We start from the raw sequence: 24,577 nt of genomic DNA on the forward strand, positions 1-24,577 counted from the left end.
TGGTGTAATTATTTACATCAGTAATTATTGATTTTAAAAGATTGATGGGAAAGATATTAGCTACATCTATTATACCAGTTTAATAAAATATTACCTTTGCTTACTGTTAAAGGGGTCTTTTCACGTTTTGGTAAATTGACCAAATTAAAAAAAAGCTGTTTCAGATTCGCAAACTTTCGTTTAAGTTATAATATTTTTGAGGAAATAGTAATACTGAACATTTACCAAGCTCTAAAATATCCATTATATGCATCTTTTGACAATCTGAAAACCTGAAAAAATAAAGCGTTGCAACGCGAAACAATTGAATAATTTGGAAAGTTCTGACACTGTCATTATATTTTTGGAAACTATGAGGATTGCCTCTATAAGTAAACAAGAGATGTGTTCGTCAGAAACACAATGCCCCCTATTGCGCTGCTTTGAAATATTTTTTTTTAACCTTTCACCTTGAAGGATGATCTTGACCTTGAACTTCCACCACTCAAAATGTGCAGCTTTATGAGAACGCCGCTTTGAATTTTTTTTTTACCTTTGACCTTGAAGGATGACCTTGACCTTGAGCTCCCACCACTCAAAATGTGCAGCTTCATGAGATAAACATGCATGCCAAATATCAAGTTTCTATCTTCAATAATGCAAAAGTTATGACCAACGTTATTTTTTTCGGACGGGTGGACAGACTGACATACACACATACTGACTGACAGACAGTTGAACTGCTATATGCCACCCTACCGGGGGCATAAAAAATACATCCGCTTAAAACATGAGCACGGATGGTCAAGTGGTATATATAAGCGGGAGACCTTTTCCTCCAGGACTCCAGGGGTCAGTGGTTCGAGCCCTGTTGAGGGTTACTTTTTTTTCCATTTTATAATTGTATTCTTGTTTTTTTATTGAAGATTTTAAGTTCCAATGTTTAAATTAATCAATACAAAGCATTTAATGACAAGCTTAAAAACATGCAAAAATCTGTGAAAAGGCCCCTTTAAACCAAAAATTATGTTTTAAAATGCAGCCAATATCTTTTTGTGGCACGTTTTTTTCACATCGGACTTCACAAATCACTTGTAGCCATAACGGATCACGTGATCAAAACCACTCATTGGGCATCTCAAACGCTATTTGAACTGTCAAAACATGAAACTTGTACCTGTAAAATGTGATTAAAACATTGTATAAAGCTTAAATGCTAATAAACAGTGATTATGCTGTGTTTGATATAGTACTGTACATGTACAGTACAGCCAACGCGGAACAAACATATTTTCGCGATCCGCGGCAGCAAGGCGCAACGAGTCGATGTCGAGTCGGCCGTTGGAGCCGCGTCAGTGGGCCGAGGCAAGCTGCGGTCCGCGACATGACGCCGAGTCGATGCGCATTTTCAAATCAAAATCTTTTTTAAATGATTAGTTAGTCAAAGAAATTTATTAGAACAATTATATAATATTTAAAATCATAATTAATTTCATGTGTGCGGATTCGAAATAGATAAACGAGTTAATAAAAAAGCATGCTGTTGTTTTGTTTTTAGTGATTGCATTCCCGTTTCTAAAGAAATTGATGTCATCTGGATACAAATAATTATTTTAAAAGAATGCAAATAAAACAAATCGAATTTATAAAAACAAAATACGATTATCACGGGCATGTTTTAACAAAATCCCAATAATCATTTACAAATGTCATTTTTAGAATCGGCTTTAGTACTTTAAGTTACTTTGTGTGCGTTTATTGCGCCGTATGATTATTGTCTTTATATTAAACGATCAACAAACACATTTGTTTTGGGTTTAATTTTTACGACAACATGTATTAGCATATAAGCATATTTAATGTGTCTGTCCAAGTTAGTTTGTTTTTCGCCCGTAGTGTATGTATTCACACATAAACAATGTCACGTGTCATGTTTTGGCACATAAGAGTGGTCAAGGCTCCAGCAGATGGTGGATTTATATATAAGTGCTTGTTGTTTTTGCTGAGACAATTAGCAGTTTGAAGCCACATCAATAACCTACACTTAAATATCAGCTTATTATAACTATTGTTTGACTATGCGTATATAAAGTAGTTTCATTTTGTTTATATTATACAGTTGATATCTCTAATCATTACCCGATATTCCAGTTTTAAAGCAAATTCCAATAAATATTTACGATAAAAGTGCTCAAGACACACACACATTCGCAATTATTCTTAAGTATAAAATACATTTTGGAATTTGTTACTATTTAAAGATGTGATGAAATAACGTCCAATCAGGGTGATTTTTTTTCCTTTGAACACGCATAAATCGCCTGACGTGATGTACACGTTTTAATACAACACACAATACACCCAAACTTTCCATGCGACGTTCTACATGTCTGCATAATTATCGCGCGCTTTTTATGGAGACAAAGGATATTTTAGCACTGTATATTTGACGCTAGAATTTGTTAATGTCGCATAAGCATTAAAATTCGAAAGCGTGTTTCGGATTACAAATTGAATAATGCTCATTTCAGAATCGAACGAAACATTTACAGTTGTGCGTAATTTATTCAACGATAATTGGTTTAATCGCATTACGTGCCATATCGCTTATTAAAACGTGAAAATAATAAATATGAAAGTAGCGTAAATCTAGGTTTCTATGCTATACAAATTTACATGTAGGTGTATATCTTTTCACTCAATACGCCGCGTACGTATGCGACAGATTTACTCCGCGAAAGAACGCGAGGTTAAAACAGACTCAGCGTCGTTGCGCGGATCGATGCCGAGTGCCTCGGCGATACGCCGCGTGAACACTCGACACGGCCGCCGCGTACTAAATTTTTAGCCGTGGCGTAGCCGCAGATTATGTTTGTTACGCGTTGGCTGTACTGTACATACAAGCTGTTGCAAGCCGTGGAAACAGACATAGCAAAGTATTCACAAGACTGAAAAACCCACTATCCATTTCAACCTAGCCCATTTTATCCACACATGGTAGTTTCATCCCATTAATAACATTTGCTATGTTATGTGTTTTTGAAAGTTACTCGCAGGCTGTTTTGGTTTTATGCTGTTTGCACATAGCCATTTTCACGTTGCTTTTAAGCGGGCAAGAGATAAGCAATCCTAGTAGTATTACAAAATATAAAGACAACAACAGAACTCTCCAAATTATTCAATTGTTTTGCATTGCAAAGCTTTATAATTTTCAGATTTTAAAGTTGTCAAAAGATGCAAATAATGGATATTTTAGAGCATGGTAAATGTTCAGTATTACTGTTTCCTCACAAATATCATAACCTATATCTATATATACTGCTTAGCGCTCTTTAGAGCATTATAGGCAGAGGGACATTATTGAGTCCGTTTCCTGGGAAGAACTAGTACCTGGTGTCTATGGAGGAGATAATGAGAACGCTCCACGAGTAGGGAGCGAACCCACGAACTCCCGTTCGCTAGGCGGACACCTCATCCACTACACCACCGCGATAACTACAATGAAAATTTGCGAATCTGATTTCTTTTATTTTGTCAATTTACCACAATGTGAAAAGGCCACTTTAACAAACCATATATATATGTTGAGTGATCCAATGTTGTTTTTGACACTTTATCAGCGATGTTTTTGCAAATTATTGATTTAATAGTGCATTTGTAAACACCTAGTTGCAATAATTCAACTATCAGCTTTATAACCCAATGGGTTGCTGATAGTTGCAATGCGCTCTCTCTTGGCCATAGGTGCAAAATGTTATCAATAATGCAAGGGTTAAGGAACACTGAAACTGCAAGAACTTATACAAGTTTACCTATCTAAACCACAAACTCATCCAAATGGTACCATTTAAGAAAGAAATAATTGATTTTATTGACTTAGGTTTTGTTTTGAACGCTGTATCCGCCATATTGGAAAATTGACCGAATATTGGTTAGGTCGCAGTACACCAACATTTTGCATGTCGGGTTATGTGCTCCAGCCTATAAAGTCGATAACGATGTGGTATTCGATACAGATTTCACTGTTTCAAATTTAAACATAAACATGTCAGCGAGAAAAGTGTGTTGAAACATCATCGTGTTTTTATAGGGTGCATGCAAAGGATGACATCCGTAGGTTGCCATTCAGGTAAATGTAACATGTTTATGAAGTTTATTCATTATTTTCCTCAATTTGTCTTGAACGACGTCTGTTTAGTGAAGCGCACGGATTCTCTGCGCTGAACTGCACCCATGTTTATGAAGGGGTGCATATGGACTGCCAGAGCCGCCATAGCAAAAATTATCAAAGGCTCTGGAAGTCCGTTTATATGGATTAGTAAACACCCTGGTGTTTTTATGATAGGGGTCGCTAATTGTTTACAATAGATGCATCGTAGCAAATTAAAAGCAGACTGCTTTTGTATTTCATAGCCCAAAATTAGTCAAAAGATACTATTACGCCGTATTCTGTGTATTATACCACCTGTCAAATCACCAATTTTAATTTAAAATAAATTGATCTTTTGACAAATTATTGATTTTAGTCTGCATTTTTAAACACCCTGGTGTTTTTATGATAGGGATAGGTAATTGCTTGCAAAAGATGCATCGTAGTGAATAAAAAGCAGACTGCTTTTGTATTTCATGGCCCAAATCAAAATTTAGTCCGAAGAGCCGCTTATTCGAATGTTCGGTACATTATTACACAGTTTAAACCGTTATGGATCAGATAAGTTAACTTCGTGTGTGCTAGAAAATATCTTATGCGTCTAATAAGTTATGATTTAATGGCATTACAATCACCAGCAATTACCACTACAGCGGAAAACACTGACCCTTGCGACTTCGATCGATCACTTTAGTCTGGAAACGGAAGTTGTTATACACAGGTCTGGTAGGGTAAATGATCGAATGCACTTCAGTTTGGTTATTTAAGGTTACAGTATACTAACTATCTCAAAACAAGAACATCAAACAGTGTCAAACTACATGGGAAAACGAAGAACATATCGACGATTTTCGTGCACACTATCGAGTAACAAGACATTTATTCGATATATTGCTTGAAATGACATTGCTGTCTAGTTAAGCTTGGAACTTCATGTACATTTCCTGAATAATTTTACTTCAAGTACAACTAATTTTCCTGCGCCTGCTATCAAATGAACATGTTTTACTGAGTGTTTACTTAGTGTTTCTTAAAAAAATATTATAATGTAAGAAACTTAATTAATCATTTAATATATATATATATATATATATATATATATATATATATATATATATATATATATATATATATATATATATATATATTTGAGGCTCGCTCTGTAAAAAGGGGTTTCAATGCATGTACATAGTGTTTTCCCAGATAAGGCTGTGTAGTGTGCACAGACTTATCAGGTGCGATACTTTCTGCCTTAACTAACTTTTCGCTCATAGAAAAATACGATAGAAAGTGTCTCCCTGATTAGTGTGGACTGATCAGGCAATCTGGTAAAACAATTTACGCAGATACATTAAGCCCTATTTTCCCAGAGAAGGCTCAACTTATTAGAGTATAGCCGTCTAAATGCTCTTTAACTTTTGATTCATGGTACAGTTACATGTAATAATTTATGATTTGTCCATTTCAAATGATGCATATTTTATGGTACTGGATTGAACGAAACTTTTATTTTAATAATGTCTTCACTCAACATTCTTGCAGTTATGTTTTGCTTTGTTATATAATTATATAATTATAAATAAAATTTTACAACTAGATTCTCTTTTCTTCATGTGATTTATTTATATATTTTAAACCAGAACAACAACAAAATCCATTACATAATGAACGCAAAACATTATACTCTATAATCACGGAACAAAACTATGATAAAATTCAGAATCAAGGTTCCAAATTAAAAAAAAAAATCCATATCAAATTATTTCCAAGTTCCATCAATTATTTATCTATGAATAAACAACACTAGTATCATCTTTTTGTAAGACTATTACAATAAATGGTTGTTAATAGACTGATAAACATTGGAAAAGGTTACACAATCTACAGATTATAGAGCATTGTGCTTTGATTTCATTGTTCATGAAATAAGAACCAATATCATAATTATGATATGCAGCTCGCACTCAACATTGACTTAGGCAGATAATACCTTCCTTGTTTATAAGCAGTTCACTTATTACAATTTAATTAATTGTATAAAATTAGTATGTATTAGCACAAGTATTACGTTATGACGACAGTACCATAAGGGAACACATTTGGTCACGCCTCCACACTCAGTGACTGACTCAAATAAATTCAAGCATTATTTCAAATAATAAGGTCATCTACTGACAGTACAAAACCAATAGCCAGGGTTCAATATATTCTATAAAACCATACTGCCAATTTCAAAAATACATACCAATGCATATTCAGCTAACATTAATTTCAGCTATGACACGTTTTAATTTCATAATGATGTTATGTAAGTTTAAACAACATACACTATGTACCAATTTCTATGAGTTAATCTAAAAATTGTTTCCGGCTTGCTTGCCCTTGATCCTTGACCTCTTGGATACTTGCAGCTCCACAGTTGCGGAAGGTGGATGATATAGGTGATTGTTAAGGCCATTGACTTTGGAAAAGCTGGATCAACAAGGAACTTCGATCGGAGGGAATTTTACTTGTTGATCTCCATGTACTCATTTCAAATCCTGGACATGCAAGCATGGGACGCCTGTGTATCCGTTCTTTTCATTGATCAGACCCACTGTCCAATTCATTGCTGCCTTGGAATAACTCTGAAATAACATATCAGCATATTTTAAAGTTTTAAATGTACATTAAAACTAATAAAAATAAAAACTATGTATCAAGTTATGTTGCTGCCAAGCAGTTTACTTAACCTACCAGTACTATTCTGGTATTCTTGATTTACCGGTATTAATTTACTAAGTGATCATACTTAAGTCAGTAACTGACAATAACGGTACTACTATAGCTTGACGTTGACATAAGTTCACGACCAATCACTTTTAGTTATGTGAATATTCCAGGAAAGAAAACGCTATCAATGATCCTCTGACTTTCATAAAAAAAATATATAAATTATATAACCAAGGAAGCACATCGAATCTTCTTTAAATACATACATTTATTTTGTGATCAACTAAAATCTTATAAGACAGAGTAGTATGCATACTCTTAGTCAGATGTATTCTCTCTAGTTCCCGACAGGTGATTAGGTGTGTAATTACTCCCTTGCGACAAACAAGACAGACTAGAATCTGGTAGGACTGATGACCGTGAAAAGGTGTAGAGGTTTTCTAACATGCTGAACTGTCAAACTTGCAACTGTTGGAATGGCACGCCTTGAGCTAAAAAAGGAAGGTTGTCTTAATTGACCGACAGAATATCAAATCAAACATATATATTACATTAAAGAAACAACAACATTGGTTTCAAATTGAGGTTACCGTAATATACTATACTGAACAATAATATTTCATACCCTAATAATTTAGTTTCCTGACTACGAAGTTTTGATAGCTATAGCCAGCCTCGAGTCTGCAAACTCTGTCAAAACATAAGTGAACAGTCAATAATTCTTTTGAGTGTACATTTGAGTTTATTTCATAACCTTATTTCTAACGCTTCGTGCTCTGAAACAAGATAGGCGCAGAACATAAACAGATTAATCCACTTAAATGGGAATTTTGTCACCAAATATTTATTTATATTACATATGTTACATGTCTATAGCATAAAAGCATCGATAAAGACATATGGACAGCTTAATTTTCGCTGGGTGCACGACATATGAACAAATAAAAAAACAACAGCGTTTACACATTTTACCATTTGCCACCACCATGATCCAGAGGAATGGCCGTTTTTGTCTGGTTCCTCCAATGAGACCAGATTAGTCGAACCAAAGTGAATTCGATCTCAGTTTAGTCAGACCATGGAAACTATGGTTTGCGATTGAAGTCGCCCGTAACTATAGCAGCAACTTACAATAAAAAGAAGTGAAACTCCAGCTGCTGGAGCAGTATTGAATTTTCATTAAAAACAATTAGTTGGTCCTTTATTTAAGGCAAGTGACCGATTGCCCAAACAGTACATTACAGCACAATACAGCACAATACAAACCAACATAAACACAAAATATGAATAAAGCTGGGGTCACCGCATTGGAACGGTCAATGCAAAGCATTGGGGGTTTAAACAGTCGAACGAAACTATTGACTTTGATCAGTTTACTAACGATTCGGCATGAGCGAACCACAAAAAATCACTATACAATAGCACTGCACATCAACAGTGATAAAAAAGGTGCAAAACCTTACACCCTAAGCCCCTCAGACTTAAATATATACACATACAGCTGTGCATGTGGTGAGAATATTAGTAGAGTTAAAGACAGGATAAAAGCAAAATCATGTGAACTAAGGATGGAACACTATTGTAGACAGCGCAATTTTAATCCAGGGATCGTATCAGCGCTGACTACATAAGATGGAAGTGTGTTCCATTGTACAACTGTTATTGGAAAGAAAGAAAATTTGTGGTAATTAGCTGTACTTGGTGGTATTTGGTTTGCCATGTGATGGTGATGGCGTGTTTGTCTATTGTATGGAGTGAGATAGTGTAGGAGATTGACGTCAACATGATTATATACTATTTTATAAAACAAAATTAGTCTAGATTGCAAGGTATTCCAATTAAAATCCCAAATTATATTTGTGACTGTGCCCGGGGTCTCGATGTAATTATTCGTTACAAATTTGGCGGCTTGCCCCCGAATATTTTAATTTGATCAATATCCTTCTGATGGTAAGGGTCCCACACACTAGAGCAATATTCCAAGGATGGTCTTACAATGCTGTTATAAGCCGCTGCCTTAGTTTCCATTTAAGAAGAATGAATATTTCGTTTTAAGAATCCTAAGCTCTGACTTGCTTTACTACTAATTTTATTTACGTGGGGTGGTGACCAGTTTAAAGTCAACGCCAAGATAAGTTGCTTGGTTTACAACAGACAAAGGTTGATTGTGAAGAGTGTAGGCTGTTTTTACTGGTTTACGGTTTCTCGTAACATGCATGATATGACATTTTTCTATATTAAAAGACATCTTCCATTTCTGCTACAACAATTATAGACTATCTAGATCTCTCTGAAACTGAATAGTGTCACCCGAAGTTTTTATAGATCTGTAGATGACACAGTCATCCGCAAATAGACGGACGTTTGACTTCACAGACAAAGGTAGATCATTAATATAGAGCAAAAACATAAGAGGCCCAAGAACTGATCCCTGGGGTACAAAAGAAATTACAGGGGCCATGTTGGAAGTTGCCCCATCTACAACAACCTGCTGACTACGTTTTCCGAGGAAAGCTTTAATCCATCGAAAACCATGTTGAATGTCCACCAGGATATTGAAGTTGTCAAGATGGTCTAAGATGTTACTAATAACGATATGCTCCAGCAATTTACAGGCAATACATGTTAATGAGACTGGTCCATAATTACTAGCTTGGTACTTTTTACCTTTGTTACAAAATAGGAGTTACAAAAGCCATGGACCAGTCAGAAAGGACAGAACCAGAAATAAGTGATTTGTTTAAAAGAATTGTAAAAACAGGTGCATTTCTTTTGCACTTTCCCGTAGGATTCTGGGTTTGATTTGATCTGGCCCTGCGGCCTTGTAAGGATTCATTTTAAGTAGGAATTTCTTAACACCATTTACCATAATATTAATTGATGGCATGTTTTTATACGGGCTATTACCAAGATCTGGATATGAGCTGCTTGTGTCATTAGTTAACACGAAAGAAAATTGTTTATTTAAGACTTAAGATTTTTCTTTGGGGTTAGATTTAAGACCCCATCATGCCTCAAGGTTGCTACACGACATGAGTCATTTTTTAAGCTTTTTATGAATCCCCCAAAACGTTTAGTTGTCCCATTTTTATGTTTTTTTATCACATATTATGTTGTTCATGTAGTGTCAATAAGAGTTACGACTTTTTTTTGTATTAGTGTTTTTATTTTTAATTTGATGTTCTTAATTTTTGGAAGTAAAGTGTAAATTTTAGTCTTTTTCATTTTGCTATAAGTCCGGTCACGTTTTTTCATTAGCATTTTAATGTCAGAATTCAGCCATGGTAGATGCTGCTTACCAGAAACAGTTTTAGTTGGTATGTATTTTTCAAAAAGTGTGTAAAGACAAACTTTTGAAGTGTCCCAAAGCTTCTTGACATTCATATCATTAAACGTGTTTACATGTATAATATTTATTAAACCAATTTTAATTTCGGACCAGTTAGCCTTGTCAAACAGAAATATTTTCCGTTTCTCTTTCCGATTTATTCTAGCAGAAGATAAAATATCAACGAAAGGGATGCAGTGATCACTAACACCTGGAATGACCTTAACTGTTTCGGCTAAAGAATGATAAGACAAGAAAAACAGATCAAGACATTTCTTAGTGGTATCCGATAGTTGTGTTGGTTCATCAACTATTTAGTTTAATGAATGAGTATCTGCACAGTTTAAAATTGTGTTACTTTCTTCTGGGTGCAAAGCATTAGAGTCTACAGTTTTATTTTTAGCTCATCTATTTTTTGAAAAAAAATTATGAGCTATTGTCATCACCTTGGCGTCGGCGTCGGCGTTGGCGTTGGCGTTGGCGTTGGCGTTGGCGTCGGCGTCCGGTTAAGTTTTGCGTTTAGGTCCACTTTTCTCAGAAAGTATCAATGCTATTGCATTCAAACTTGGTACACTTACTTACTATCATGAGGGGACTGGGCAGGCAAAGTTAGATAACTCTGGCGTGCATTTTGACAGAATTATGTGCCCTTTTTATACTTAAAAAATTGAAAATTTTGGTTAAGTTTTGCGTTTAGTTCCACTTTTCTCAGTAAGTATCAATGCTATTGCATTCAAACTTGGTACACTTACTTACTATCATGAGGGGACTGGGCAGGCAAATTTAGATAACTCTGGCATGCATTTTGACAGAATTATGTGCCCTTTTTATACTTAGAAAATTGACAATTTTGGTTAAGTTTTGTGTTTAGGTCCATTTTATTCCTTAAGCATTAAAGCTATTGCTTTCATACTTGCAACACTTACTAACTATCATAAGGGGACTGTGCAGGCAAAGTAATGTAACTCTGACTGGCATTTTGACAGAATTATGTGCCCTTTTTATACTTAGAAAATTGAAAATTTGATTAAGTTTTGTGTTTAGGTCCACTTTATTCCTACAGTATCAAAGCTATTGCTTTCATACTTGCAAGATTTATGAACTATCATAAGGGGACCGTGCAGGCAAAGTTATGTAACTCTGACTGGCATTTGAACGGAATTATGGGCCCTTTATACTTAGAAAATTGAAAATTTGGTTAAGATTTATGTTTTGGTCCACTTTACCCCTAAAGTATCATAGATATTGCTTTCATACTTGGAACACTCACAAACTATCATAAGGGTACAGTAAAAGGACAAGTTGCATAACTCTGGTTGTCATTGTTACGGAATTATGGCCCTTTTTTGACTTAGTAACTTTTAATATATGGTTAAATTTTGTGTTTCGATCCACTTTACTTCTTAAGTATCAAGGCTATTGCTTTCAAACTTCAAATACTTACATGCTATCATGAGGTTACTGTACCTGGCAACTTTAATTTTACTTTGACCTTTGAATGACCTTGACTCTCAAGGTCAAATTATTAAATTTTGCTAAAATTGCCATAACTTCTTTATTTATGATTAGATTTGATTGATACTTTGATGAAACTACTCTTACCTGACATACCACAATAGACTCCACCCAAACCATCCCCCGTGCCCTCCCCTCCCCCCCTCCCCCCTCCCCCCCTCCCCCCCCCTATTTTTTTTTTTTTTTTTTTTTTTTTTTTTTAAGATCATCTCACAAATGACCACCACACCCTCACACTATACCCCCCCCCCCACCCCACCCCCCCCCCCCCCCTAATTTTTTTTTTTTTTTTTTTTTTTTTTTTTTTTTTTAAGATCATCTCACAAATTACCACCACACCCTCACACTATACCCCCCCCCATTTTTTTTTAAAATGGTTATGTTTGAAATACCGTCCAACCATCGCACCCAAACCCCCCCCCCCATCGCCCCCCCCAACCCCCCCCCCCCCGGATTTGTTTTTTTTTTTTTTTTTTTTTTCGCTTTTTTGGAAGATAATGTAATAAATGTCCACAACCCCACACTATACACCCCTCTTCACTCCACTCCTCCCTCCTTTGTGATTGAAAATGAGAGTCCCTTCACCTTTAAAAAGAAAATAGATGAGCGGTCTGCACCCGCAAGGCGGTGCTCTTGTTCCAATTGATTTCCCCAAGTTTGAAATCACCCAAATGATTGTTGTACTATTTAATTTGTGAGTGAGACCTGATGATACGATCCAGCTCGTCTATACATGTAAAATCCCTGTCAGATCGGTATGCACTGCAGACCAGTAGGTCTTTTTTACCATTTTGCTTTATATTTACCCAAGTAATTTCAGATGAAGATTTAAATTTCACAGGAGCATGACTTCTAAACTTTTTTGAAACCAGTACAAAAACCCCGCCTCCTATCCTGCCTTTTCGATTATTTCTGTAAACATCGTAATCAGATGGAAACACATCTGATTTTTTTAATTAAGGCTTGAGCCATGATTCGTTACCCAGAACGACATCAGGTTTTACAGTAGCTAGCATAGATTGGAAAGCTAAATTTTTCTTCTTTACATACTAACAGTTTACAGTCACAATTTTTAGTGTTGTACATACTGTGATTTGCGAGTTGGTAATTTGTCGTGTCTCATAGATTGAGAGTTTGTAGTTATGCATGGTTGTTTACTGACTGGTGTGCTACAGTGTAAGGGTGCTTGCTGCCCAGAGCCTGGTGAGTACATACATGTAAGGACGGATGAGTTCTCTGTACTGACATGTGGTAATGAATGATCTGATTGCATAGACTTTGTGTGATAAAATAGAGTAGAGTTATAATGAAATACACTACAGTTTGTACATTGCCACGGTTCATTTTATTGATCACAATGATACTGATATGTAAGTGAACTCATGCCCTGACGTTCTGCATGAAACTATGTATCGAAGTCTTCACAAAAGACTCCTCTATCTGGTTGTCATTTAACTGCTAAGTTGCAAGTGCCACATAAGTCTGAACTTACTTGACCTGGATTTGATTCTGTATTATTTTCTAATAGGATTAGTAATACAAATACATAGAATTAAGTGAGACGGTTCCTGCCAAAATGTTGCCTCTTTATTTCTAGTGAGCAGAATTTCTACGTATAGCCTTTCCTATGGGGATTGTCTAGCCGTACTGCTGTTATAACAAATAAATATATTGATTATTTATTGATCTACGTGCAGATTTCATGAGAAAACGTGCTAATACATGTACTTAAAATTATGTATAACCACGCAGGCTGATAAGATGATAATTGTTTTTCGCTTCATGAACGTACCGCAAGATAATCCGTGGATTTGGTTTAGCTACGTAGATAGTGACATTCCAAAATTTCTAGCCTTTAGACTAGCTCGTGTTGTAGTCGTCACGGAATTTGCAGTCTGGTTTATGTTTCGTCGTGGTTGGAAATCCGATTCGTGCATAGTATATTAAGGGCTTAAAACGGGAGATATGAAATTGTAAATTTATTTCGTCAAACAACAATTACAGAAATCAATTAAAATCACAGTTATGGAGTATATAAATACGCATTGTCCATGCGAATATCAAATGTATAAATTAAATATGTATATATTAAATAATCTTAAGTCAATGAAAATTGCGACATCACAATTAGAAAAGTTTATATGTTATATATCGTACAACTATTGCAGGTCATTTTTTACGATGTCCCTAAAGTTGTTAAGAAACTGATAATAATCACACTCGCATTCCTCCGGAAACGCGGACTTAACCTTTTTAGCCAAGGTGAGAAGAGGAAGTACTATCTACTGCGCTAACCACGAACGAATCAAGTTAACACAAAATCGTGCGCAAAGCCACAGGCCGTATTAGGATACGACTTTTTTGTCGGCAATATCTCGATGCTCTGTTTACCGAAAAATCTTAAGAGGCATTATTTTAAACTTTATTAAGTAAAATTCATTTGTTTAGCTGAAATAAATTTCAAACATTACTTCAGATGGAGTGCATTTATATATGTGTTAAATGCGATAGTTGCTGAAGTAAGCAACTATAAATAGCGACACCAGCCACTGGAAAGGACGCATTTGTAAAAGGACACATATTAAAATGTAAGGAGTTTTGATCTAATTGTCTTAGAAGCTTCAATATACAGGCGTCGATGGTTTCTTTTGTGTTCTTATCGTGTCCATTTATTGTGTTTGTGAGCTTCCAAAAAGGGCACTGTGACATATGGTGCTCACATACAAAACTATTTTGAGAAGGTGGATATCAGATTTAAAAACGAACTAAATGAAAAATATCTTCTTATTTTCTGGGCAGATTTAATAATTTTCAAACTCGATTGATATATCATAACAAACTTTCTGATCAAGTTTCATGAAGATTTTATTTGACTTGATTTGAAATGTGAATTCTAGTGTTATTAAGCTTTTCCTTTAATATGACTTAGTGCTCTTTTTTACCTTACAAGTTCATATAAAAGTTTAATCCTGCGTTTGCTAAATGTGAATCGTTAAGGTAGCCGGACATAGGCCGTCCGTCAATTAGTTGGGGACGTTAATGATCTCCCGAGATCTTGATACCCGGTCTATAGCGCATACGTTTATTTTGAGTCCCGAACTAAAGCTCACTCACACATTTGAACCTCGGACATTTGTTCATTGTGGTATTGTATATGGTGAACAAAGAATTGTTTCGTTTGTGAACATTATGAGAGACTTTGTCTGACGATGAATAGAACTGAAATATTTTACAAAAAATCATAAAAATATATGGGTATAATCTGGCCGAGCTTTTGTCCGAAGTTCAAACTTGATGCTATTCGAGCTTTTATCCGGGTCTGAACATACACGGGTATGTGTCAGGACAAGCATATCATTGGGTGAGTTAAACCTTCCAAACTATTCAATTTACCGGTGAGTAAAAATTTGAAAATAAATTTAATTGCAGAAATATGTGTGTAAAAGACTATTGTTACGTTCTCAATTTAGCGAGTTACATGGGAGTTTCATTCCTTTATTAAACGAATAAAACGTGGGCTGACGATGGCGAACCTAGGATTGCCTGTATGGACTGTATAATGTTAGGCAGGTAAAATGTTCAATTAAATAACATGCTGTTTAATTTTTCGTTAGACGTTTCACAGCTGAGGTAACTTTTAAATGCTTGATCTTTGAATCAAATACAAATCCAATACAAATGTACTATATTAAAAAATAATGTGTGTGATACAAAGGGAATCCCATTCGTTTCATTAGATTTCATAAGATTTGCTGTTTAATTGAATTCCTGAAAAAACGAATGAAAATGTAACATGACAACAAGATCAATGATAAATTGTTAAATAACAGTTTTGTTTTGTTCCAATATATATAAGGTTATTTACTTGATTTGTTTACTTGGTCTTGACAATACATTTTTTTCTAAAAGTGGTAACACTCGATTTACTTGATAAGATAACAAACCGTGATCATACATAAGGCGCAAAATAATTAATTAACGGTAGTAAGCAATTGTGAAAAAATATTAACGGCCGTACTCAGGCATTTTGGACTGGGGGCTCAACATAATTATAATTGTTTTTAATTTGTCACTTTTCAAGGTATATTTTAATGCTTAAAAACGTATTTTTGATATAAATGTATAAGGAATATAACAAGTAAATAGCACGTTTCTGAAGTTTAAAGCTTTGAAAATTGGTTTTAAATTCACACACATTTTTTAAGCGTTAGATAAAAAAATTGTACGATGTTCAATGAAGAAGGAAAGCAAATGAAATGTTAATCATACACTTCACATTTTTACTTTAAGCATCATCAACGCAGATAAACCATTACAATCGTCCACAACCCCGACATTTGATAGGACTTTAAGTATAATAACTGTTTACCGGAGGTATTTTACGCAATGCTTTCAGATATTGAGCTGATTTTTGTATGTGAGTCTACCTACATGACATACAGATGGGGTATCAAATTCATTACTGTCCGATGATTTTTTTGTGAAATGTTGGGCCTTGTACTTATTTTTTTTTATCTATAATTACATTTTCCGGAGTTTTTTTCATACAACTCTTTCAGATATTGAGCTGATTTTTATACTCCGTTAGTGTGGCATATAGCAGTCGAACTTTCCGTCCGTCTGCCTGTCCGGCATTTCATTTTCCGGACTTAAACAAAATAATTTTGGCCTGATATGCGGTGTGTGAGTCTACCAAAATATATATGTTTCTTGATAGATCTTTGGTCTACCTACTGTACATGGCTTACAGATGCTTTTTGGCGAAGTTATCGGCTTTGGACAATGATACGTACCGGTTCAAATTAATGACGATTATCCATATCACTTCTCTAATTGCTTTCAACATTACATGAACATGTATTTGATTTTCCCAAATTATTAACGTCAGCAATTTTCAGACCTACGACATTCTGTATCAGTTGTTTCTATTCGCTGCGCCTTTTCCTTTGCCAATTAAAAGACGTGTAACATCAAACATCGATAGATGAAGCATTCCGAATAACAAGGGGTATGATCGAGGATTCAACTCAAATCAAATCAATATTTATTTATTGTCGGTATGATATACAAACATTATAACATAAGCTATAATAGCTTTTGACCGACAGAGGATGTGTGTACAAGACGATAAGAAAACATGCCGAGGGGCTTATCTGCACTGGCGAGTAAATTAGCACTAAGCCCATTGTTTATCATCGACAATAAAACACACCTGCTCCTTTGTATTAAGGGAAAGTGGACCCTTTCATGAGAGAAAAAAATGCAATAGGCCCATTATTGAAAAAAATCTTAACTCGACAGCAGGCTGGGAGGGTTTGGTGAGCCCCAGTGCCTGAATAATCTCCGCTCCCTAAGAATATTGGAAGGATTTAAAATAACTTTCCATAGATATATACAATATATTACAATCAACTAACACAAAACCGTTAATTAACATATTAATTACAAACTGATGTACAAAACATGTCCGAAAGAAACACACAACAAAAAACAGAAAAACAAACACACCATTGCTTAAATAGGTATAGGTAATGTTGAGTACGTAATCTCTAGTTGTCATCTTAACATTAGGACCCAACTATCCACATTCTGGTCCCTAAGTGGTCATGTTTTAATTAAACAGTATGATCGAATAACATACACGGCAAGGTTTGGCTGGGATATGTCTACTGCCATTCTCACCGAAAGAACACTTGTATAAATTGGGAATGTGAAACTCGCCGATGACGGACTAGTGAAGAACTGACATACATATTATGTATTGTTTTCGGGTAAGTACTATAATATAAACATCCACGCGGATTTGTTTGTCGTCAGTTAAATATCCTTCGTTTTTAAATTTGTTAACAATAATATGTTCTTATAGATATGTTTTCTTCGCCAAAACTAAGTGAGTTCAATTTATGTAATCATGTTTGGTGTCTTTCAATCGTGCAGTTTTTCTACATGTTCTGGTAATGCCATGGTGTCATATACTTTGAACATGGCGGGAAATCAGTTTGTTTCAAGCACATGCAGCGTGTATTTTATTAAATAACAAGCGTTTTAGAATATGAACCTTATATACTGCATTTATGAAAAGATTTTAGTAAAATAAACATCAATAATAATATAACATATTTCAAATGGCTTTGGGCATGCAGATAAAAACCTTTTACGCAAAGCTCTACTTCGACAGCCTCATGTTTGTATTTTGTTATTGAATGTATAATATTGACCGTCCTTAAACTTGCTACATACATACATACCATTTAAAACATTAAAACTAGTTCTTATAATATTTGCAAGTACGTGTAACACATATGATTGAAAAAAAAGCTGCATAAACAACAACACAAATTATAAAATAAAAAAAAAACATAACTGTTTCAGGAAAGAAAACTATAACGAACAACACAAGAATTAATAAACACGCATTTATGAATTTGATACATTCTTTTAGAATGAAATGTTTTATTTGTTTATTTAAAGTCTTAATCGAATGGTTACTTTGCAATATTTTATTTGCTAATTTGCTACCCATTTGATAGTAAGGGTTTCGACATAGGTAATAGTGTTCGTTAATGTACATGTTCAATTTCACGTATATCTGTGCATTTGCTAGGTGAGAACATATCGCACAAACGCAAGCGTCGTGAAACCCTCTTATATCCACGTCCTCGAACATTTACTTCGCAAAATATTTCAATACCCGATTCCAATATGTCTTTTGAATACGCAAAATCAATGACTCCACAATCGCGGACGTCAATGACGTTTTCCGATACCGCTTCCATAATCAACCCCGCCAAATCGACTCCATAGTTGATCAAGTATTCTACAGCTTCTAATCCATTGATGACCTTTTCATTAACATATCTTATATGTTCGATTCCCTTTTCAATGATTGTCAAAGCCGTGCCTGCTCCATCTAATATGACACGGGATTTATCTACGACGACTTGTGCAGCTTTGAGGACGGTTTGTGCGCCGTCTAATACAGATTCCGCCAGTCGGGCGCCACCTTGTGCAAACTCCAATGATACATGCGTCGCTCCTCTCTTTGTCTTGCACCAAATGTTATTAAGAACGCAAACAGGATCATCCATGTTAAACATGCAATCTGTCATCCGCGGACAAAGAAAAGAGGAGTCCTTCGTATAACACGTGTCGAGCTTCAATCCAGGAATGCAGATTAATCGGCACTGTTGAATTTTGCAGACCAAGTCCGCATTTTCTTGGTCATTTTTCCATTGTTTTCTCTTTTTTTGCAAGTCATGTTTCTTTTCTTCGAAATATTGTTTCGCATCTTCCAGTTTCGCTACTCCGGCGTCGAAAATGGAATGTGCGCTTTTAAGAGCTCGTTGTTTCTCCAGCAAATATTCCTGTGCTCTTTTTAAACATCTGTTTGCTGATTGCTATGTGTTCTGCAGATCAATAACGATTTCTTTTGGTCCATTCCCTATTAGCTTTGCTACAGAACCTAGGCTGGAAATGTACCCGCGGTCTTTGCCCAAAGCCACAAGTTGGACATTACCTACAAGCGCCATGCTGCTCCATTCATTCCAGGTCATCTGCACTCCAGCTGAGGCAGTATAGATACCAAAGAGTGTTATGCCTGCATCCACGAAGGCGTAATTCTCACTTAATCCAGCATCGATCTGTATTGTTGTTCCACTAGTGATTTCCACTTGTAAATGAATCCGGAATTCTCTTTTTTCCCCGACCTGACATGATTTGAACTCCAATGCAAACGAATTTACTTGTTGTAAAATTAAAACAACTGTGTTATTCGTTTGTGCTTCAGGAATTTCTGAAATAGATAATTAAAAACAAAAGTGTATTTTATGTAAGATCGGTTTATGAGTACATGTTATAATCTCAAAAATTCTGTCTTGCGCTTAATGCCATGATGCCGACAGCGACAGCACATTCTTACGCCACGTTTTTTATTTAATAATTTACCCTTTAATTCAAGAATTCAAATGACAATAATTAATTGCTCTTAGGCAACCCTATTACTACCGTCACTTTCCCGAGTGGACGCTATTGACGAACTTACCGTAGAGCAAAGTCTTCACATTGAAAACACCTTTTGACGGATCCCACCGAACTGCTGTATTATAGACCCTACCGCCAATTAAGACTGGAATGTCCTTGACATAAGCAGAAAATAATGTGTCACAAGACTCTGCATCGTGGGTACCTCGCGCGTTCTCAACATCCTTCTGAAAACGAGGGAACATTCATGCTGTAATATGTCATGTTGAAGCAACGTCTTATTATATATATATATATTTTTCTATGGTAACCACTAGTATTTACTGAATGTTTTAATACGACATATGCGGCATTAAACATACACAAATATAGTGAGCGTTTAAACATAATAAACTTAATAATTAACAAGAAATGGCGCGGCAGAGGCCGACGCGTATCCCTACGCCGCATGTTTGACCCAGGGGCGCCCCATGGTTGGTAATGGGTCCATGCATAGTTGAGATTGACCGTATTGTCGTAAGAGAATTTCAGTATCAAGTAGAAGTGAATCGGTGTAGAAATGAAGAAATCATAGTAAAAAACAATTTTGGGTGGTTGTGGCCTATTATGGGCGGGGCGCCCCTGGGTTGGTAAAGGGGCCATACATAGTGGAGATTGACCTTATTGTCATAATACATGTTCATAATCAATTTGAAGTAAGTCGGTGTAGAAATGAAAAAAATATAGTAAAAGGCAATTTTGGGTGGGCGTGTCCTATGTGGGCGGGGCGCGCCATGGTTTGTAATGCGCCATGCATAGTTGAGATTGACTGTATTGTCATAAAAGAGGTTCAGTATCAATTTGAAGTGAATCGGTGTAGAAATGAAGATATTATAGTAAAAGCAATTTTGGGTGGGCGTGGCCTATGTGGCGGTGCGCCCCAGGGTTGGTAATGGGGCCATGCTTGATGAGATTAACTGTATTGTCATAAGAGAGGTTCAGAATCAATTTGAAGTGAATCGGTGTAGAGCTGAAGAAATTATAGTAAAAGGCAATTTTGGGTGGGCGTGGCCTATGTGGGTGTGGCCTATTATGGGCGGGGCGCCCTAAGGTTTGTAATGGGGTGATACATAGTTGAGATTGACCGTATTGTCATAAGAGATGTTCAGTATCAATTAGAAGTGAATCGATGTAGAAATGAAGAAATTATAGTAAAATACAATTTTGGGTGGGTGTGGCCTATGTTTGGCGGGGCGCCCCAGGGTTGGTAATGGGGCCTTACATAGTTAAGATTGACTGTTTTGTCATAAGAGATGTTCAGTATCAATTTGAAGTAAATCGGTGTAGAAATGAAGAAATTATAGAAAAAGGCAATTTTGGGTGGGCGTGGCCTATGTGGGCGGCGCGCCCCAGGGTTGGTAATGGCGCATGCATAGTTGAGATTGACCGTATTGTCATAAAAGAGGTTCAGTATCAGTTGGAAGTGAATCGGTGTAGAAATGAAGAAATTATAGTAAAAGGCAATTTTGGGTGGGCGTGGCCTACGTGGGCAGGGCGCCCCAGGGTTGGTAATGGGGTCATGAATAGTGGAGATTAACTGTATTATCATAAGAGAGGCTCAGCATCAATTTGAAGCGAATCGGTGTAGAAATGAAGAAATTATAGTAAAAGGCAATTTTGGGTGGGCGTGGCCTATGTGGGCGGGGCGCCCCAGGGTTGGTTATGGAGCCATGCATAGCTGAGATTGACCGTATTGTCATAAGAGAGGTTCAGTATCAATTTGAAGTGAATCGGTGTAGAAATGAAGAAATTATAGTAAAAAGCAATTTTGGGTGGGCGTGGCCTATGTTGCCAGGGCGCCCCAGGGTTGGTAATGGGGCCATGCATAGTTGAGATTGACCTTAGTGTCATAAGAGAGGCTCAGTATCAATTTGAAGTAAATCGGTGCAGAAATGAAGAAGTTAATGTAAAATTACATAAAAAAATAAGTGAAAATCTCTGACCCGGCCCCGCCCTAACCCCTATAACTTTTGACCCAGGGGTCAAAGTTCCGTCACTGTCACCGTCGTACATATGCTCATAGCTACCATATATGTTAGTTTCAAGGTTCTAGGGCTTATAGTGTAGGAGGAGCAGGTGGCCAGGACGGACGGACGAATGGACGGACAGACGCACATTAATACAATATCCCCATTTTTTCTCCGAAAAACGTGGGGATAACAATTCATTAAGACGATAGGAAAGCTCAGCATAACATTAAGTAAACAATGGTTTACATTCAAACTGCAAAATTACATATCAAATCAAATGTTCGCAATATCGGTATGAATCGATCAATACACAAGTCATTATCGTTGTATTGTAGCTGAAATGATCGAAACCTAAATATATATATATAAACGTTAAGTGTTGGTACCACAAAGTAGGATCGGGTTAGTGGAAACAAACAAACCGTTCAGACTTCGTGACTTATCTTCTATGCCCTTAATAAACAAATATTTGTTTAGCGAGATACCATATGTCAATGATCATGAAGAACCACGATTTGTAATTAAAAAAAAATTTCGATACAAAAATAATACTCCCGGTACCTAAATTCGCTGTGCATATGGTTCCTACGAAGCTTTTTAGATTTACATTTTTTAGATAAGTTCTTACTTTGTAAAGCATATTATACTCAGCAACATAGGTTTGCTTACCTTGATTACCAGTACTTGTACTTTCGTTGTTTATACTTACGCTGACAACAACATTGTCCGGAATAGTGTCATCAATTTCAAGGCATCCTATACCTGCCAGGCCATTAAAAACGTCAAAATACTGATTTATTGTCCCTTAAATAAAGAAGAGAATGTTTGTTTAATATTTTACGAGCAGCAAAAATCAGAAAAATGTAGATATACTCGATGATTTAATAATTTTATAATAATAAGTTATGCCTGTAATATGTGAAATAGTACAGAACCATCTATAAACAAGAGTGGCCAACTGTCACAAGATACGCCCGTTTGAAAGTTTGGACACCATTCTAAATGCTTGAAATGCACTAAGTGACCTAGCAACCTAGTTTTTGAAACGGCATGACCCATATTTGAACTTGACCTAGATATCATTCAGACACATCTTTTGACCAAATATAGGTGAAGATCGGATGAAGACTACTTCAATTAGAGAGCGGACACCATGCTTAATCCTTGAAATGCACCAAGTTACCCCGTGACCTAGTTTTTGACCCGGCATGACCCATATCCATATTCGAACCTGACCTAGATATTGCCTAGATACAACTTCTGACTAACTTTGGTGAAGATCGGATAAAATCTACTTCAATTAGACAGCACAGGTGGAAGTAACGTAATCTGGATAGTATTTTTTAGGAGCCCAATATATTCAAATAAATATATAAAATCATGTTTTATGAGAAAATAATTGACAAAGAGCCATGAAACAAAAATACTTTCTTTTTTTTTTTAGTTTTTGCCCCTTAATCGATAGCTCGCATACTATTTCTTTAAAACAACGAGGCGTGTCAAATAATGCATGCATATACAACCACTTACCCCTAAAAACTAATTCCAAAAATTTATATTTTCTTTGCAACAACTGTTTTTAGTCTAAATTTGATTTACTTGAAAACGAAAGTACAGAACAATCTCCACGCAGAGTTGTCGTTCCTTGCTCTCACATACAACTTTGCGAAAGGCTCAGCCCTCCATTTTGTCTATAAAATAGATAAAACCGAACAAACGCATTCAACGTATATTTGATTGGATATTTAAGATCGCATGCATTAAATTAAGAAATATGACTTTTAAATGTACGATAAATCGTGCAAAAACTTGCGAGTTTTAATGCAACTTTTTTGAACTAATTTATTGCCCATTTACGCAGATGGAATCATTCCACGCACTTCACAACTGTAAACAATTGAACATATTTTTTTGAGTGACGTGAGGAATTGCTTCGACGTGTGTATGTATGTTGGTTTCTTAACATAAAAAAACATATCAATTTTATAATAATGAATTAAGACTGACATAAGATATCATGGTATGAGATGGTTTTCTTTAATGCAGTGAATGCAATGTAACCGTCGTGCAAGAGATTGTTTAGTATTCTGTAACCTCACTGATGAACGCTTGGAATGATCATGACATAAATGAGACGCTTTCATAACAATAGTCCGTTCTGAGCCCAACACAGAGGTGAATGTAATGTAACCGTCGTGCAAGAGATTGAGTACAGAAATGTAGCCATCGCTCTTGAGCCCGGCTTTCCAGTGAATAACACTGACAGAGCCAGGCCCAGAAAAATCCAATCATCAACAACAACGACGTTTTAATAAATGTAAATAAATGAAAAATACTTATCATTCTGATTGTATTTGGAATTAGTTTTTAGCTGTGGACGCCGCCGCCGCCCGCCAATGGTGAAACTATAAGAGGTCCTGTTTTTTCAAAACGGGCTTATAAAATTCCAATCAAAAACTTCTGTAAATTTAAGTCAAGATATACTTAATTGATTTATAAACAAATCGTACACAATAGTTAAGATTACCTGATACGCATCCTAAGATGCAAAACAGCGCGCAAATCCTCCAAATATCCATTTTAAATTTAATAAATTTGATTCATTAACATTCAGAGACGCCGATACAATGAAAAGCAACGTAGGTTTAGAGTATTCCCACAACACTGTACGCTTATCTTACACTAAATCCCCAGGCACCACCACATGTCAACAGATATATTTGCTATGCTAGTAACCAACCGATTACAGACACGTCGATCCGTCCATATCGGATTTCCGAAAATAACAACTCCTTATTATAGTGGACTTTTACTTTCGTTTTCAATGACATTGACTAATGGCAATCGTAACTACTCGGCCTCTCACGGAACAAGCCGACAAATACCTCCTTCACTGTAAACAAT

At 35.9% G+C, this 24,577-nt stretch overlaps 2 protein-coding genes across 7 annotated transcripts in view; both read right to left on the reverse strand.

Moving 5' to 3' along the window:
* LOC127856425 (zinc finger protein 432-like) overlaps positions 1–4,861 on the reverse strand; it is a 205,341-nt gene extending 200,480 nt beyond the window's left edge. The window contains exon 1 of one of the 6 annotated variants that reach the window (XM_052392627.1): positions 4,797–4,861. The gene's annotated coding sequence lies outside the window, so the exon portion shown is untranslated. Of the gene's footprint in view, positions 1–3,369; positions 3,436–3,791; positions 3,884–4,796 lie in introns of those variants that run through there. The other 5 variants (XM_052392625.1, XM_052392634.1, XM_052392629.1 and 2 more) reach the window with 5 other exon arrangements.
* LOC127856428 (uncharacterized) overlaps positions 1–24,489 on the reverse strand; it is a 58,779-nt gene extending 34,290 nt beyond the window's left edge. The window contains exons 1-4 of the mRNA XM_052392637.1: positions 24,201–24,489; positions 22,383–22,477; positions 19,726–19,891; positions 18,527–19,476 (exon numbers count right to left, since the gene is read on the reverse strand). Of these exons, the coding sequence (XP_052248597.1) occupies positions 19,082–19,476; positions 19,726–19,891; positions 22,383–22,477; positions 24,201–24,252 (708 nt within the window). The 5' untranslated portion in view covers positions 24,253–24,489 and the 3' untranslated portion in view covers positions 18,527–19,081. The remainder of the gene's footprint in view (positions 1–18,526; positions 19,477–19,725; positions 19,892–22,382; positions 22,478–24,200) is intronic.
* Between the last annotated feature and the right edge of the window lie 88 nt (positions 24,490–24,577).

This window comes from Dreissena polymorpha, chromosome 13, assembly GCF_020536995.1.
Source record: "Dreissena polymorpha isolate Duluth1 chromosome 13, UMN_Dpol_1.0, whole genome shotgun sequence".
Lineage (NCBI taxonomy): Eukaryota > Metazoa > Mollusca > Bivalvia > Myida > Dreissenidae > Dreissena > Dreissena polymorpha.